The sequence below is a fragment of the Fonsecaea erecta genome (assembly GCF_001651985.1).
Source record: "Fonsecaea erecta strain CBS 125763 chromosome Unknown Scaff7, whole genome shotgun sequence".
Taxonomy (NCBI): domain Eukaryota; kingdom Fungi; phylum Ascomycota; class Eurotiomycetes; order Chaetothyriales; family Herpotrichiellaceae; genus Fonsecaea; species Fonsecaea erecta.
The window spans coordinates 1,231,103-1,248,408 of NW_017387250.1; the positions used below are offsets into that span (position 1 = coordinate 1,231,103).

A 17,306-nucleotide genomic window follows, 5' to 3' on the forward strand; every position below is an offset into this window, starting at 1 on the left:
TTGATGATGCGTCTTTGGCGACAGTTTGGAAGGCGCCACTTCTGGTATCCGCGACGACGACGACGACGACGACGACGACGACGTTACCAGGTCAGCAAAAAGGGGAAGATGATGAGAGTGACGACACAGGCTCGACATCGAAATAGCCCTTGAAAGCTCGACAAGACGGAGCAAAGTGGCGCCGGCCGCGTGCCTGGTGGAGGGTTGCACTTTCAGTCCTACTGCGCTCCGTTTTGGGGAATACGAGTACGAGCATCCTCGCCGCCATGGTCGATTTCCATTGGCTACATCTCCACTGCCAATCCGTGGCTCTGTCACAGGCTCTGATTGGATAAAGATGCCCTCCAAGTACATCCAGCATCATATGCGACAGATCCAGCGTGCCCCCAACATGCTCGATGTCTCAGCCAAGCACTATCTCCTCCCATTGAGGCCCGGGCTCGAGGGCCCTGTCCAGCGCGTTTGTCAGTATCCGTCCTAGCCCTTCACGATAATATATGCCGTCTTTCTTGGAGACCAGCAAGACAATATAAACGCCATAATCCCGTTGCGCCAACAAGTCCTCCACGTCATCCGGTAATGTGCCCTCCCAGATAGCCAGTTCATCATCGGTAAACTTGCTTACCCTGGACATGACCAAGAACTCTAGGGGTGTCCCAACACGGTGCATCCAAGCTGCATCAAGGTCAATAGTGCCACACCACAATCCATTCCGATCAGCGATTCCTGCTCTGATCAGTCCGGGGTCTGCGGGAGCGGGTCGTACTGTCGACAGAGCGCTTGGGCCAGTGAGCCTCTTCCTCAAGGGTGAAATTACTGATTTGTGAATCAGTGCCGGTGATGTGAGTTTGAATTGTACCGTGACTGTTCGGAAGTGTAATAGAGGAAGCATGGTGCTCAGTCTGTGGCGCGACATGGGTCCAAGGTCCTCGGGTTGGGGTATTGGTGGTGGTATCCGTTCATAAGCTTGTTTGGGGAAGGGATGGATGCCGAAGGCCTGATCAGCATGCCATTCAATCCACGAGCGAGCGACCTCGTTGTACTTCCATTGTGTCTCCCCTATCCAACCGGACCACGACCAACTTGGGAACCCGGTTCGTCGAAACAACCTTTTCGTCGACTCCCACAGCAAAGACGGATCCATCATTGTCTCCAGTATGCCATAGAAGATTTGATCTCCGATTCTTTTCTCCAACACCAGCTGCACCCCTTCGAAGGCGTTCAGGATGTCATTGGGGTTCGTCAACTCTCGTCGGGTGTATAGCTCCACGGCCGACGTGAACTGGACGAAGGGTTTCTCGCGAAAGATTCGGGTTGGCATGTCGATCGAATCCAATGACCAGCCATTGGACCGCGGCATCTCCATATCTTCGCAGAACGTCGTCCGCCGACACTGATAGTATATCCGCCCATTTACGAACAGGAGACACCGCCTTGAAAGCATTCTCTCCTGGAAGGTCCAGGCGCGAGAATCCCATTGTGAGGTTGAAATATAATCTGCCAGCAGCATGAGCATTTGACACAGAGTTGCGGGGACATCTAGACTTACCTTCAGCAAGGTGTGACACCATCAGTCGCAAGCCAGGCTTGACCTGTTCGATCTCTTGATGGAATGTCCGAGACTCTTTCCTTACTCCCGGTAGGCCTGCATTCGCATCTTTGCCCGAACCCGCCACCACGGTCAGAGCGGCTCTGGCATACACCCAGTCATCATGATACTGAAATCCGTCGTCGTGCAATAGTGCCAGGCTGTCCGTCCACAGATACTTCTCTCCCAGCATTTTGGTGAGCTTGATGGCGTCCTTGATCGTCCGCGGAAGTTTTTCCTTATCCAGCGCCCCCGGTTGTGACAGTTTCGGCAGGTTTTTCGAGGTCGTAAACAGCTGGGCGAAGTTCTTGCCCCACAGATAACTCAAGGCGACATAGCGGGATGACTGGGCAGTTTCGACAATGCACATCTTGTCCACGTCGATCGCACGAAAGACATCCTTCGGTTGTCCCAAGAGGTCAGGATGGACCAGCGACTCTTCACACTCCATCCCGTGGGAGGTTTCGCAGTCGTGCAGCCACTGGCGAAGTTGTTCAGGATCCAGCAGGTCATGAGAGGTAATTCTGCGCCCGAAGAATTCTCGGCTGGGTGCGTCGTCCGCAAGGAGGACGATATATCCATCTTTAAATGCCTGAGGATCACTATATATCAGTAACCGACGTGTTCGGGGCTTGAAGATATGTTCTCCAGGGCGATTGGGGACCGGCCCTAAATCTTCCTGCCCATCTACCACCCATCGTGCATAGCACAACGGATCATCGTCGGCGTGGAGACTGGGGCTGCGTTGATCAGAAGGACGGTCGGCTATCTCCAGCACCAGGCGGCAGTGAGGGCAATGGGTTTTTTGGCGGATGTGAGATAGTCTGCCCAAATATCGGGGCTTGTGCGTCCTTTCAAAGTCACGATTATCAACATCGTCATGAATGTAGAACGACCCGAGGTTCAGGTCGAGATGAAGGCAAGTGTCGCAGAGGTAGGATTGTTCTGGGGGTGTCCGATCGTCCTGCAACGCAGTTAGCCAGCCGAATCTTGCAAGGATTGCAGGGGAAGGGAGCAGCGCACCGATGCTTTGATCCAACTCGAGGGAAGACGTCCAAGATGTCTGAACTTTTTGGTCAGGTTCTGAATCGAGGTGGAAGGAGCACCGTTGGCGGGCTCAGGTGTCGACATCTGGGTGCATTTGTTTGCAAGTCGCAGTAGTGGGGACCTAGAAGTTGATTGAGATGGGGAAATCGATAGGGAGAGCGTTGGGCGCTGGAGGCAATCGCTTGCTGCCGACGCCGGGGCCTTTGCTGCGGCAGAGTGGGAGGAGGGGCACGGGCACAAGGACGAACTGCACAAGGCCATTCACAAGAGCCGCAGCCTGGACTGACGATCAAGTAGATGGGCCGGGGGAAAAAGAGTTTCGATCAACACGGCACGTCAAGCCACAGCAAAACTCAACCCAAGTCTAACTGCGCATGCGAGGTTATATGGGTCGACACTGGCGACACTGGCCTCAAAGATTATTATGTTCTTATGTACCAACATCTTCGATCCAACTGCAATCCTATGTTTTCCTGCTAGCAGCCCAGAAAGATGGCCAGGAAATGGCCCCTCCCCTCGCCGCGCCCCCACGTCCTCTCTCCTGAAAATCACCTGGAACGGTCCCATTTCCACAGGGATGGTGGAGCTGCTGATGGGCTGGATCAGGCTATTGTGAAACAAACTCGACTGGATGAAGCATCTGCCTGCCCTTCTCAGCTATCCTACCAGCAATGGCCTACGAACCCCGGCAGCTTCCGATGCCTGTACAGCCTACCACCCCTACAAGCTTCTTCGCTGCCACATACTAATAAGGCCCCCTTCCCATTCGCCTCCGAGAAGGCGAAACTTGTGCCTCGACAGCGCACCCCTCCCAACGGCCACCGTGAAACGGGAGCTACGCTTCGGCCCATCACCCGGGGAAGTTTCCCGTCAGAAAAGGATTTGCACTAGCCAATATTCCTTACTCACCGGATCATTGTGGAAAGATCCAGCAAATGGATATGGCTTCGTGATTCTCGGATTCACAACTAAATCCATAATGAGGTGCTTGAGGGAGCAACCAGTTCGTCCTGAGTGAGGGCACAGGCAGCATGGATAGGGTCGAATGCTGCTTGGCCTGAAGCACGCCCTGATTGGGATTCGATCCGCTGCAATGGGCCAGATCCGGCGCTGGGAGTGCAGGTTGTTGACCTAAAATCCCAATACGAGCTGTATGTCTATGCCAATGGTGTGCAGCCACCGGTCTACATCCAGGAATATATGGCCTGCATTACCCCTCCAGCCGGAGGACAGAACAACCCATCGTTCGATTCCTGTCGATCAGCCGCACAAAGAATACAAGGTGTATCTTTTTGAGCGTGTCTGATCAGAATGTGACTGGATCCCTCCGAAACTAACCAAGTATTGGTGCACATAATTCAAGATGCGCTGGATTTCCAAATTTAGCGACCTGAAGCTTGATATTGTCGGTATCATCGCTGTGCTGGGAGAAGGATCCATAACTCGAAATGCTCAAGTGACAAGCCTTTCTTGGTGGTCCACGATACCTAGGCTGATGCCAGCTCCACACGCCCTGCTTGAACCTGAACGGAAATACCGACTGCCTACAGCCCCTGGGATTGTCGCCGGGGCGTACAGCGGCTTGGTGAAAAGGGAAGTCAACTTCTTCGCTCAGTTGCTTCACCCAGAGCCTCTGGAAGATTACCAAGTTGAGCTTGTCCAGGTCACACGAAAAGATGTGCCTACAGCAAACTCGAAGATACCTTGTTCATATGGTCCCAAGAAGTATGGCCCCTTATTCTGGATTTCGGTCGTCGGAAGTGCCATGGCCCTGGCCTTGGTCGCGCTCTCCATCTATTACAGCGATGGCTTCTCCTTGCTAGCTACCATCATGCTGTCGCTGGTGAGCTCATTCGTGGGATTTGGTACCCATTGGAGCCTGGTATTCCAAGAATCGAAAGTAAAAGAGAACCGGCTGGAAGTCATACCTCGATCAGATGTCATTATCTACTATCCCAATGTGAGTCCGGTACTACCCTCCTGGATGCTTCTCTGTTGATACCTGGTGCTATGCAGATTGGCAAGCATCCGCATCGAGGATGTTTTACTGATAGCCTGCTTATTAGGGGTCCATTCGAGTCATTCGGCCAAGCACCGAAAATATTGCCCGGCTTTATTTTCTGACAGAGCATGCACAATATGTGATTGACGGTAGGCTACCGTTGCCGTCGGAGCCTTCAAAGGCTGACCTTTTCCGAAATAGACACCCCCTATCGTACACTGGCTCTATTCTCGACTGTCATGCTTATGACAGGGGTGGTGTCTCTGGCGAATGCATCCAACATACTTCAAGTCGCCTTCGCCGCATCGTATATCTTGTTGAATGTCCTCTACTGGGGTGTCTCTGCCCTAATGCCTTACAAATATCATTGGCAACATATATACGAAACCGAAATCATCCCGATACAACACCAGAACCAGGAACTCGACGCGCGAGTTGTCGGCGGACGGGTCGAGGAGTTCAAAAGGAGGCTCAGACACGAATGGCGTCGATTCCAAGAGGCTTGGATCTTGGAGAAGCGGCGAGATAGAGCTTCTAAAAGAGCCGAGACGGTATTTGAGGAGAACACCTTGGCAAGAAACTTCACCGGCGCGCTGTGGACAGCCATTGTGTTGACCGGTACGTCTCAATGGCTGAACGAAGCAACCACCATCGCACCCGTGAACGTTGCCTGGAAAGAGTGGCTGCGCGAAGCTGGCCTTCAAGTCCGACCGAACATCGAGTCTGGAGAAAGTCTTGGGAGTCATAATGATGAATGGGACGGTCGATTCAGCATGCATCGTCGGCCACGTATCCTAACAGGCCTTGATTGGAGTTTCACGCCGGCCACCAAAGAAAATCTGGGACCTTCTGCCCGCAAGCGCCGGATCAAGATCAAGTCTTGGGATTACCAAGGACGGCTTACGGCAATCCTACGCAGGCACGCTCCCGAAACGAGACTGACTCTTGACGACGAGGTCTTGGGGGACGACGTGTCCACTGCCGCGGCAACGTCAGAGAAGGACCCTCTGATGCCTGCTGTGACTGAGGAGGTGTGAGGCAGGTCTTCGTGGTGTCGTCTTCTTCGTGCCCAGTTACCAGAGGAGGTCCGAGGCTGAGGATGGCCAGGATCAATGAACAAGAAAACAAGAATGTGTGGTCTGGCACTCTCCACCAGCGGGAGTGGACAGCTTTCGATTCAGGATGGAGGGTCATCTTCCCAGATGGCACCGACTTCTCTTCGAGCACGCAGAGCCTCACAGTTTTTGCATTGTACTTAGCTGGAGTTCCAGGTGCTCTATGTTCGCTTGGTCGTTGTTAAACATACGGCGCAATCTAGGGCCTAGAAATGGACCATACATATATTAATACAAATAGCGGGATGGCTTTGACTGAACGAGGCCATGATCTCAATAACCAACCGCCTTGGCTCATGTCTCCTTCGTTCCCGGTAGGATAATTGTGAGCAAGTCATAATTAATTACCATAATTATTAATACTGGGCCAACGACCCCAATCCGAAGCGTCACATGCGAAACGGCTTTGGGGCCACCCGTCATCAACAACCACGTATTACGGGCAACCGAGTTCAGAGAAGTCTTGCTGTTTATTCTCTGAGTACCATAACTAAGATATAACACTAATGCGTATGGGATTGCCGGTAGAGCACTGCTTTGTGGCAAGTCTCTTATTCGTGTCTTGATACACCCCATACCTACTGTACTCCCCAGAGCTGCTCCTCGATATAATGATTTGATTTAGCGGGTCACTTCTCAAAGGGTTCTGTCTTGCCCTAAGAACCCTCCACCTCCAGTCAAAGATCAGATCATCGTCTCGAAAGGGCTCGCAGCGACCCTTGGAAGTGGATCGAGGGCCCCCTGATCGGTTAGCCTCGCGTCGCCCGAGTCCCGATCTAGCCGGACCGTTGAAGCAATTGAATCTCATCGGGAGTGTGCTTAGTATTAACAACTTCTCAGCAGCAGACTAAGTGAGCAAAAAGGAGTGGAAGGGTCCCGGCAGTCATTGATCTAACTGGGTGACAAGAACCCGATACCTGAGAGCGCGGGAATTAGGGAGACCATTATTGAGATGGACGAGGTCGCCCGGTTGGAGAGCATCAACGGCCAATTCTGTGGTTCACAAACCTGGCTGAAATGGTTATCATTCAACACTTAAACGCCCTCGCACAGACTGATGCGCAGAATCCCATAATTTCAAGATCAGGTGAAGTCGAGATGGGAAGCGAGCTCTCCCATCATGTCTCGACAATTCCTTTCAACAACTCCCTAGAGTAGGTAGCACTTTGAATTTGTCCCTGTTTCTTTTGACCTCATTCTTCCCTCCCCCTGCACTCACCTGCTACAGGCTTAGCTTAACTCACTTACCTGCTGTACTCCGACGGTGCTGCTCATCACCGACACTGGGGTGGCACGAGGAGACGCGCTGTGGATTGCCGGACTGATCTCCGTCCTTTCTATCATATCGTCGCCGATGGTAAGTCTTTCCGTCCGTTGCCCCTCCTGTTGCTCTACGTTGTGCTGGGGTACGTAAGCATTTAATCAAATAGCCAATGTTGAGCATCGACGAATTTGGAGACAGAGCGTTCATGATTGTGAGAGTCGCTAGCGAGGCAATTTGCTTCATCGTGGTACGGATCTTCGTCAGCCGAGCCCAGGAATCTTCAACCCTGACACCATCTATAGCACCATCATTGTTAACTTCATTGATATCTTGTTTTGCCACTTTCGGCTCTTGCTGACTAGGTCCATCCTGGGCATATGCTCCGGAGATTCCTCGCCTAAAAGGAAGACCAACCACCATCGGACTTTCACCTAGTAAGCACAGAAGAGATATATCTTCTGTTGGCTAGGCTGGAAGGAGCTCTGAGTCGCTGACTACACTCGCAGTGCGTTGATGCGCCCTCAGCAGGGTTACTGAGTTTTTTGGATTTTTTGCTCACCACCGTGGTTGGGTGCCGCAACACAGCACACTTCACTAGGTCCGGATTGGGCAATAGCGGCGCTTCGTGATGCAGACCAGAGCCTCGTGGCGATTTGCAGCTCAAGCGCCCTTCGGCTGGCGACGATGATGGCCTTGAAAGTCGTGACTAACTATATGCTCATGGCAGAAAGCAGATTTAGCAGACATGATTATTCTCTGGAGTAGATTGGGAATGCAGCATTAAGCTTCGATAACATAGTAAGTAACATTGCCAGTTCGGACATGTCCGTGTCGCGATGCCCATAAATAGGGCTCGGATCCTGCGTGATGGACACAAGGGCGAGCAGAGATCTGGGACTTCTCTCGGTGGCAAGAGGCGACAATCTGAAGACTGGATTTTGGTGAGATTCTTGAACGACAATGTCTATCCCTCAATCCAATGAGGAACGCTTGAAAGCGAGGAAACCATTGCCTACTCCTCAGCCTGCGTATCTACCTACGGCCGGGTCGCCGTTGACAGTCAACCAAGACTTGTATCAGTCGATCCAGCAGAGTCCCAGGGAGCTTGTCGAGTCATTTGTCTTGCCTATCCGTTCGGGTCGTGCGTGGAAGGCTCCAGCCAAGAGTATCATCAGAATCAGCACGCCCGAGGGGCCTCAAGTTGGTAGGCAAGAAGAGTTCTGCATAAGTATTCGCGTTCTGACCAATCCTGTAGGGGATCTGAACATCTGGAGTGCGAATAACCCTCGTGAGAGGTTCTGGGCCTCCCGCACAAAACAGCTCCACTCATCACACGTTACAACATATGATCGTCTCTGGTCCTGCCTACCGTATATGCGGCCATTGTGCACCATCATCGCTGATTCCCTCTCCTGGTATGGAGTTGATGAGACTGGAGGCAGAGTCCACGACCTCCTTGGCACCAGATGCGACCCTTATATCAATACCCTGCTCTCGGGACCTGAGGCGTCGTACGACTATCACTGTCACTCCAACCTCACAAGAGCTGTCTTGCCTTTCGGTCTTAACGAGTCAGATGTTCACGATGTTATCAACTTGTTCCAGGTAACCGGCCTGGATTCGCAGGGGAGATACTTCATGAATCCGTGCCCTGCTCAACCGGGCGACTACATCGAATTTTTTGCCGAACAGGATCTCCTGATGGCTCTGTCAACTTGCCCAGGCGGGGATCTGTCCTTGTGGGGGTTCGGGAGTGACAGCGAGAAGGAAATGATCAAATGTTGTAGACCACTCAAGGTCGAGGTTTTCAGACTGGTTGAGGAAAGCCAGATCTTGACTGGGAAGTGGGAAGTAGCTCGACGTCCAGATTACCGGGGTATCCATGGGATGCAAGTGCCAGAAGGCGAAGTGAGAACATAGCCCGTTGCGATGGGCTCGGCCAGTGATAATTTCGTAGCCACAATGTTTCTCAGCGGCCAGCCATTTCCTGCTGACCTGTGGTGCCTGTCACTTGGCTTGGCTTGTTGAAAACAACGCTCATGGCGTCCTCAAGGATTGCGAGCCCTTTGTTTATCTCTTCGTGCGAGATAACAAGCGGGGGAACAATTCTGATAACACCGTCGCCAGCGGTGATAACTAGAAGGCCTCGTTCTCTTGCAGCCGTAACGATCTCATTTGCCTTGTCTTTGGCCGAGTCGGCCAACTGGTAGCCGACAATAAGACCCTTGCCTCTGACTTCAGAGAGGACGCCGGGGAACTTTTCCTTCATGGTCTCGAAAGCGCTGAAGAAGAGGGTCGATTTAACTCGGACTTCTTCCTGTAATTGAGCCTTGGCGAGTCGGCCAAAGACGTGATGAGCAATTCGACATGCAAAAGGATTGCCGCCGAAGGTTGTCCCGTGGTCGCCTGTCTTGATGTATGGGGCCACAGTCTTGCCTGAGACGAGGGTTGCTGCAATAGGGATGCCGTTCCCCAGGGCCTTGGCGGTTGTCAAGATATCGGGATGCACTCCGGATGCAGTATAGGCCCAGAGATCTCCAGTCCTTGATAAGCCACACTGGATTTCGTCGAAGATCAAGATTGCACCCACTTCATCACACCGCTTGCGGAGGGCTTGGAGAAACTCGGGGGTTCCAACGTTGATACCCCCTTCACCCTGGATGGGTTCAACAATCACTCCTGCAGTGTTCTCGTTGATCAACTGCTGGACGCCCTCAACGTCGTTGAACTTTCCATAACGGAAGCCAGACAGCATGGGACCGAATGGGGCCTGGTATTTCTTGTTTGGAGTGGCCGAAAGCGCTCCATAGGTGCGGCCATGGAAAGAGCCATGAAATGACACAATGTCTCTCTGTTTTGATTCCGGGTCTTTTGCATATGTAACCTTTCGAGCAAATTTTAACGCAGCCTCATTGGCCTCTGCGCCAGAGTTGGCAATGAAGACCTGAGTCAGAGGCGAGCCGGGCGACTGCTTCTGCGTCTCCTCAATCAGGGATTTGGAGAGTGTTGGGGTCCAAGGATTGTGATAGAGGTTGGACGCGTGGATCAATCGCTGTGCCTGATGGGCAATCAGTCTTGTGATTTCGGGATCGTTGTGGCCCAAAGAAGTGACTGCTATGCCAGCAGTGAAGTCCAGATATTGTCTATTTTCATTATCGTACAAAATGCAGCCTTCTCCTTGCACCATCATTGGAGGGGGCCGAACATAGGTAGGGACCATGTAAGGAGTAGACTGATTCAAAAAGGTCGCCGTCGGCGAGTCGGAAGGAGGGTCTGGGTTGGGCACAGAGGCTTCGTGCCTGATTTGAGTTTCATCTTGGACGGGAATGCTGGAAGAGGTGGGCACAGCAGCGGCGCTGGCGTATCGTCGCCAGCTAAGTGAAGCTCGCTGTGAAGGAGCAGCAAGCTTGGAAAGCTGAGAGCAGGCCAGTCTCTTGCTCAACGAGAACGCCATTTTAGGAACAGCAATAAGCACAATGACAAGAGCACTGGGAGAATTCCTTGGTTGACTGGAGGAGTTTTAAAAGAGGCCAGTCTATGAGTGTTTATCTAGGTCTATTGGAGAAATTTCTTTTGAGTCACACTGAAGTCACTGTTTTCTTTTGCTTTTTTCCTCCTGGAGTGATTTTTTTGGAGGCGCAACATGCGGGGAAATCCGGCGCAGCGAGGGCGTTTGGGCTATGGGCAGTTACGACCATAACTACGACCGTCAGACACCACACAACGCCTATTAATTACAGCATGATAGCGGGATGCCAGTTACAGTCAGACAGCGTCGAGTTGTGGGGTGGATTCCCGGCCGTGCCGGGGCCAGTTCATCGACGAGGCTCACTAGGCCTCAATTCCACGACTACTTCCATTCCCCTTCTCCTTCAGCTCAGTCGGACCTTGACCTTTGAGAGCTTTTTCCAATCGAAAAATTCGATATCGGCCCTGCCATGAGCCCAATCTCCATCCGAGGCCGCAACATTCCAGATTCAGGAGAATTACGAGGCCCTAATTGCAGGTCATGCAAGGGATCCTTCCCCCATCCATAATGGAGTTAAGAACTCGACTGCTGATCCTTCCAACCATCTAAAGTGTGCCACTGGACGTTGAGTGACAGGTCCCAAGCTTGTCTCAAGCCACAACCGGTCTATCGGACCTCCTTGCAATGTCAACTGCATCGGATACGATGGTCTAGCCTTGAGGTATTGAAGTCCCTGATCCAGATGAGCCATCAACTCCTGGTATCGAATGAGGCTGTTCAGCGAGCTTCGCCAGTCGATGTCTTCCGTATCATGCAATCTGGACCACTCTGTGACACATGTTTAGATTGGACCAAAAGAATCCTGCTTTGGGCTTCTATTTTAGTTCCAATCCATTTCTGAGCCCCCTGTCCGGTCTCGATTTGTCTGAGATTGTTTACCATTGTATGGACATGTCGTGGTAAGCTTGAATGTGGTGAACTCCTTTTTATCCTGTCCTTTTGTTGCTTCCGAAATGATTTAAAAGTCCTCGATTCCTCTTCACATTCACTGTTCTCTCTCAACTCAACATCTCGACACCGGCATTTCTGGGAAGCAGCCAAAGAGCCCACCGTTCGTCTGAAGCAATTTCCAGATCACATCCCACCATGAAGTCCCTTCTCTTCGCTCTCGGCACCTGCGTGTCGTTTGTGGCCGCCAATCCGTTCGGTGCCGGCTCATTCTTCGAGCGAGGGGTTTGTGCTGCAGACAACTGCGCCAGGTACGAACTCATGAGGTTGACTATGGTCGAAGCTAACAACAGCTGTCAGGGCTGTTACGGGCACAGCAGCTCAGCCACCTCTTGCCACCCGACAGGCAGATTGCTCTGCTTTCTTCAGTCCAGTACCTTCTCCGACAGTGCCAGCATACGCTTCGGCTTGCAGTGGAGCTACTCGCTATAGCAGTGCCTGTTCTTGCCTCGGGGTCACGGCACCGACGTCCACTTGTGTCAGCGCAGCTCAAGCTACCAACATCGTCAACACCTTTTCTTCATTCTTGACTGCTCCACAAGCTCCGGATTTCGCAACGAAGGCAAATGCACTGTTGGCGGACAACTTCACTGACACCAGTGACTCGATCAATTTCTTGGCCGGTTTCCCAGTAAGTCCCTTCAAAGGGTTTGACATCAGTACGAGCTGACGAGTTGGTAGCTTGGTGGTCCGACATTCCCCAGCAAGGCGGCGTTCATTGGTGGTCAAGGAGCACAACCCCCTATTCCGACCTTGACCACGCTCGATATCTTCTTCTCTTGCGACAAGATCGCCTGGCGATGGGTCGGACAGGGTATTGGATCCGGGAAATATGAGGTCAAGGGTATCGACACCTTTACCATCAACCCGTGGGGACAGATCACTCAAGTTTTTGCGGAGTTTGACAGCGGAGCCTGGGCGGCAGATCTCGCCGGTGCGTCGCCGCCTTCAGGCTCATCGACGACGCCAACGACAAGCACCACTCCGACCCCATCCTGAATGAAGGTCTTCTATAAAGGGCTGTCGCATTGTGGGGTTGGAGCTTGGTCTGCTCCGGCTAGTTCTTGGTTAATGGCTTTGTTGTTTCCGCTTCTTTTCAGTGAGACGGCGTCATAGAGCAGTAATGCCTTTGGGACACTTTTGTCGGAATCTTGAGCTCTGAGCTCAAGATAATTCAATCCTTTCGCACTTGAACCATGGGATTTTCTTTCTTATGCCTCGTTCGTTTATCCTTGTCTCCGTCGCCTCGCACTAAGATTTTATCGTTATGATTTCCGAAGAACAGCCGGTGCAGTTTCCGACGACCCGCTACAATTCCGGTCCATCTGCAGATCGCTAGTTATAATTTTGCGGCAAACACACTCTTCAGAACCTGTGGGCCAAACCATCTTCATTCATACACCTACCTACGTACGGCGTTGGGACACAGCGTCGATTTATCGCTCGCTCACCAGTCACTCGAAAACGAAAGGCCAAAAAGCGAAAGACGCACGCCTCCGCCCTCCCAAGTCCAATACGCACTCCTTCTGTCCCGCCACCCAGCAGAAAAATGAAGCGCGCCACCACGCTCCCTGTACACCCGCCCTCCCTCTGCGCCGCTCCTCGTGCGCACCTCTTCACAGGCCCACGGCCCATCTCGGTCTCGAGCTCCAGCTCCAGCTCCAGCTCACATGTCCATCCGTGTTCATGTGCACGCACGGGCCTGACCCGCAGCCATGCCCGACAGCTGAGCCACTCCGCACGACTGAGGAAGGACGAGCCGTCGTCGTCGGGGGGCGCCTCGCCGTTCAGCTTCCGCGGCATGCCCGCGCCGCCGCGGCTGCCCAAGGAGGAGCAGGAGATCTTCGAGGCGCTGCAGCGGCAGTCGACCGGGGCGTTCTCGACGCCGCGCACAGAGCGGACTCCACCGCGGATCAACCAGTCGCCCGACTCGTCGGCGTCGGAGAGAGACGATGCGCAAGCCATGATTAGCCAGCGCGTGTACAGGATAGCCTCCAGCGTCGTTGACGACGGAGGTGTCGAGGGCCACACGGCACCACAGGACTCGTATGACCACGTGATCGACGCGAGTGGTGCGGGAGAGGAATTACACCCGAACTTGGTGCGAGGGGCGCAGCCTGAGTTCGAGGGGGAGAGGAACCCGAAGACGGGCGAGATTGGGGGTCCCAAGAACGAGCCGCTAAGATGGGGGCCTAGTGGAGAGTGGACATACAATGGGAGGGCGACGGATTTTTAATGGAGGAAGATGTACAGAGAAAGAGCATGGAGATGTGAATCAATGTGGTTTATTGTGTCATCTTAGTCCATGGTATCCGACTTGAAGTCGTGTCCCCCAAACCTGGTTCATGCCCATGCGTTCTTTGACCTTGCAAGTGTCTGGGATTGTATACCGTGTGGATGTCCGTTACGATCATCGATCATCGTGACAAGGGTGTCATCAAGCTCATGAAAGTCGGATTTGGTACAACATCAAGCTCGTGAATTGAAACATTGTGGAAAAGTCCATTCCTCGTCGACCCAGTCAATCCGTGGGATGCGCAGGCCACCTGGCACATCATTGAGTCTTGACCTCGCTGTCCTGCTCGACGTGAATGTGTTCGTTGGTCTGAAGGACGCCGACTTTGTCGTCAGGGAACTCGACACTATAGCCAAAGAATGTTAGATTGACGGCTCAAAGCACACGAATGCCGAGAAGTCAGGACTTACGTGAAGCCCTTGATAAGAGTGAATTCGTGCTTGATCTCTCCTCCATCAGCCTTGGCCTTCTCCTTGGCCTTGTTGAGCTCGTCGGGAGAGGCGTTTTCCTTGAGGGTGACCTTGTTCCATATCAGTCATGGTTCAGCATGGAAGCGAAAAGGGGCAGCTCACGTTGAAAAGAGGCATCTTGACTGCGGTGATGGTGGAGAAACAGGGGTGCCTAGATCGACTGCGATTTGCGAGAAAACGCTGAAGCAGAAGCAGGTCTGGGAAGAAAAAGAGTAGACGGGAACTGGAGAAGCGAAGAAATCTAAGGTTTTGTAAAGAAGACAAAGATTCCGCGACGTTGGAGAGTGAATGGTATGGATGAAGGGTCAGAAGGTCGTGTGAAGGGATGACTTGGAGGGGTGTCAAGGAGCCGACGCAGCCCACTTTGCAGAAGGAACGTGCAGTGACGCAATACATAATCGGCCTTCGCCGTCGCAAGCCGCTGACTAAGGTATCAGTCGACGGATCCCATCTTTTCATTCCTCAATTAATTAATTATCTGTTGGCCTTCTTCTGCAGACACTGATTTCTCGTCCCCAGTTGGAGCTGGTGGTGACTCTATCAGATACCCCGTGCTCTGTTTCAGCAACAGACAACCATGAGCCCCTGAAGACATGACAAGATATCCTCCTCTTTATTGTCTTCTGGAGGACAACGGGGGACTCACATCACTCCCGTGGAAGCAAGCTCAATACTGTACAATCTCGACAAGATACCCATCAGGATCCTCCACGAAGCCTACTCGAGTGACGGCCGTCCAAAGTCCCTGGTTCTTCCCCTGATCAGGCATTTCCGTTCCAATGGCACGAGCCGCCACATCCAGACCGTGTGGGCTGCCAGGTTGTTTGAGGATCTTGACCCCGTTGTCTTCCATTCGCTTCATGCAGGCCGATATATCTGGGACTGTGAAGCAGAGCTTGATGAGGCCAAATCCTGGGTGATCATTGGCGTTGGTTATGTTTTTTAAGGAGTTCTGAGCCAGAATTAGTCCCTACCACATGAACCATCACTATCGCCCAGGGCTTTTATGCTTCCAAATGCATGGTATTGTGTTGGAGTCCGTCCGGGTGACGACCTACCTCGGACCAGATCAACTCGAGCACGCCTTCTCTCGCCAAAACCGGGTTCTTTGTCGCGCTCCCCTCTGCGCCGGCATCCTTTTCGGGATATCCCACAAACCAAATCTTTATGGTGTCAAACTCCATATGTCCAAGTTCTTTCATGCCCAGGACATCCTGGTAAAAGTGCAGGGATCGCTGGAGGTCGGAGACCCTGATGCCGATCTGATTGAACTTGTAGTCTGCAGTGGGCGTCGACATGATGAGTAGACGAGCCCCGGGTACTGGACTGTATAGATTGAACCTCTGTGATCGTCTAGCATTGACCTGGTTTGATATTTGTTCAGTCCGGTCGACCTCCCTTACCTAGGCCTTCATTGTCTTGGTGGAGGCGCCTTCAGCCGAAAGGCCGAGGCTACAAGTTCCCCGGAAACACTGAGAGAACTCTGACATATAGACCGTGTCCAAGACTGCAATCGCCTGTGTTCCATGGATGGAACCCCCTGGCGTAGCGACAATGATCATGTGGACGAAGAGTGCAATCGGGTACGCATGCCCATTCGGCTCAGTACAGATAAGATCTGCGTGCTTTGATACTCCTCCAGTCGTCTAGCAGCATCGTGGTGGTCGCCTCTGCAAGGCCCTCCAACGCGGCACCACCTGGTCTTTTCTCCCCCATTCGAATGCCAGGGTGCTCTGCCAGAAGTGGACTATATGGGATGACTTGACGTCAACGGACTCGGGGGACCTTACGAAACTTGAATACACAGCAACATTTAGATACCCGGTATAAGTATCTCTGGGTGGTTGGCAATAGGGTTGTTCGATCTGTCACCGTTGAATATAGAACTGACATCTGGTCGTTCTTGTCTGAGAGGCTTTGACTTACCCATATAGTCCCCAGCCCTGAGACCATGCCTGATCTGACAGACCGCGACCGCAAATTCCAACTATACTTCACCCTGCTGGCGCCCCAATATGCCCACTTGACCTCGAACACGACCTATGATCTCCTCCTGCAAGCTTTCAACGGGGCCCTCAAGCCACGACTCAAGGCCATACTCACCTCGTCTGATTCTGTCACTGTGCACGACAATGCTTCAGGCCCAGGCACAGCAACCTCTGCTCTACTCACCTTCTGCCAAAACACCAACATGCCAACACCTACCGTCCACGCCACGGATTACACCAAAGCCATGATCGACGCCCTACAGAGTCAGACGCTCACTCAAGGCCCAGCCAAAGTCAACGCTCACGTGGCCGACTCTCAGGCCCTGGAGTTTGGCGACGCTACCTTCGACCTCAGCATCGTCAACTTCAGTATCGCAAATTTCAACGACGCCGAGCTGGCCATGAAAGAACTATACAGGACGCTCAAACCCCGGGGAACAGCGATCGTCGCGAACTGGGAGACATTCGGCTTCGCGACCGTGCTCAACGCGGCGATGAAAAAGGTCAGACCAAGCACAGGTCCGCTCCCCGCGGCGGGCCAGGAGTTCATGCAGGAGGATGTCCTCGTCACGACGCTGATGAGCGCCGGCTTCGAGAGAGGCAAGATCGACATCTACCAGACGGAGATTGTGGTGGGCGATGCGGAAAGGTTGGCAGGGATGAGTGACTTCATGACGGGGCCGTATCTTGGGCCGGTGGCTTCGACGTTGTCAGCAGACGAGAAGAAAGAGTGGCCTGCTGCAGTGGCAAAGTCGATTGAGGAGGCCAAGGCGGCTGATGGGGGTGTGGTCTGTAAGGCATGGGTGCTTACTGCTTCGAAGCAGTAATACAGCACCTAATTGTAAGGAGAGATGAGGTTGGAAGGGGCAAGATATGCCTGTACGGTGCAGAGTACCTCGTATTCTGGCATAACTATATCTACATGTACCATGCTAAGCCTCATTGGGCCCAGTACGTTCTGACACAATTTATTATAAGGCGCCCTGTCCCCTCGTAACAATCGCTTCTTGTCTTTCTTTCTTTCCTCCTTCCTGCGTTCATCGCTCCAGAGAGCACATA

At 52.8% G+C, this 17,306-nt stretch overlaps 9 protein-coding genes across 9 annotated transcripts; 5 read left to right on the forward strand and 4 right to left on the reverse strand.

The window, feature by feature from the left end:
* Positions 1-403: 403 nt before the first annotated feature.
* On the reverse strand, positions 404-2,719 carry AYL99_08303 (hypothetical protein; the record flags this gene model as incomplete). Its single annotated transcript, XM_018839811.1, has 3 exons — positions 404-1,497; positions 1,550-2,552; positions 2,612-2,719. The coding sequence occupies 3 exons, from the start codon at positions 2,717-2,719 to the stop codon at positions 404-406; spliced, it is 2,205 nt and encodes a 734-aa protein (XP_018690932.1).
* Positions 2,720-3,998: 1,279 nt separating this feature from the next.
* On the forward strand, positions 3,999-5,674 carry AYL99_08304 (hypothetical protein; the record flags this gene model as incomplete). The annotated part of the gene is made up of 3 exons (XM_018839812.1): positions 3,999-4,595; positions 4,702-4,786; positions 4,839-5,674. 3 exons carry the CDS (start codon positions 3,999-4,001, stop codon positions 5,672-5,674), a joined length of 1,518 nt encoding a protein of 505 aa, XP_018690933.1.
* A 2,302-nt stretch (positions 5,675-7,976) lies between these two features.
* AYL99_08305 (hypothetical protein) lies at positions 7,977-8,936 on the forward strand (the record flags this gene model as incomplete). Its single annotated transcript, XM_018839813.1, has 2 exons — positions 7,977-8,220; positions 8,272-8,936. The coding sequence occupies 2 exons, from the start codon at positions 7,977-7,979 to the stop codon at positions 8,934-8,936; spliced, it is 909 nt and encodes a 302-aa protein (XP_018690934.1).
* Positions 8,937-8,985: 49 nt separating this feature from the next.
* AYL99_08306 (hypothetical protein) lies at positions 8,986-10,470 on the reverse strand (the record flags this gene model as incomplete). The annotated part of the gene is made up of 1 exon (XM_018839814.1): positions 8,986-10,470. The coding sequence occupies one exon, from the start codon at positions 10,468-10,470 to the stop codon at positions 8,986-8,988; it is 1,485 nt and encodes a 494-aa protein (XP_018690935.1).
* A 1,161-nt stretch (positions 10,471-11,631) lies between these two features.
* AYL99_08307 (hypothetical protein) lies at positions 11,632-12,492 on the forward strand (the record flags this gene model as incomplete). The annotated part of the gene is made up of 3 exons (XM_018839815.1): positions 11,632-11,744; positions 11,794-12,124; positions 12,175-12,492. 3 exons carry the CDS (start codon positions 11,632-11,634, stop codon positions 12,490-12,492), a joined length of 762 nt encoding a protein of 253 aa, XP_018690936.1.
* Positions 12,493-13,042: 550 nt separating this feature from the next.
* AYL99_08308 (hypothetical protein) lies at positions 13,043-13,729 on the forward strand (the record flags this gene model as incomplete). The annotated part of the gene is made up of 1 exon (XM_018839816.1): positions 13,043-13,729. The coding sequence occupies one exon, from the start codon at positions 13,043-13,045 to the stop codon at positions 13,727-13,729; it is 687 nt and encodes a 228-aa protein (XP_018690937.1).
* A 318-nt stretch (positions 13,730-14,047) lies between these two features.
* Positions 14,048-14,376, reverse strand: AYL99_08309 (hypothetical protein; the record flags this gene model as incomplete). The annotated part of the gene is made up of 3 exons (XM_018839817.1): positions 14,048-14,135; positions 14,200-14,309; positions 14,362-14,376. The coding sequence occupies 3 exons, from the start codon at positions 14,374-14,376 to the stop codon at positions 14,048-14,050; spliced, it is 213 nt and encodes a 70-aa protein (XP_018690938.1).
* A 550-nt stretch (positions 14,377-14,926) lies between these two features.
* On the reverse strand, positions 14,927-15,557 carry AYL99_08310 (lactoylglutathione lyase; the record flags this gene model as incomplete). Its single annotated transcript, XM_018839818.1, has 2 exons — positions 14,927-15,211; positions 15,318-15,557. 2 exons carry the CDS (start codon positions 15,555-15,557, stop codon positions 14,927-14,929), a joined length of 525 nt encoding a protein of 174 aa, XP_018690939.1.
* Positions 15,558-16,210: 653 nt separating this feature from the next.
* Positions 16,211-17,074, forward strand: AYL99_08311 (hypothetical protein; the record flags this gene model as incomplete). Its single annotated transcript, XM_018839819.1, has 1 exon — positions 16,211-17,074. The coding sequence occupies one exon, from the start codon at positions 16,211-16,213 to the stop codon at positions 17,072-17,074; it is 864 nt and encodes a 287-aa protein (XP_018690940.1).
* Between the last annotated feature and the right edge of the window lie 232 nt (positions 17,075-17,306).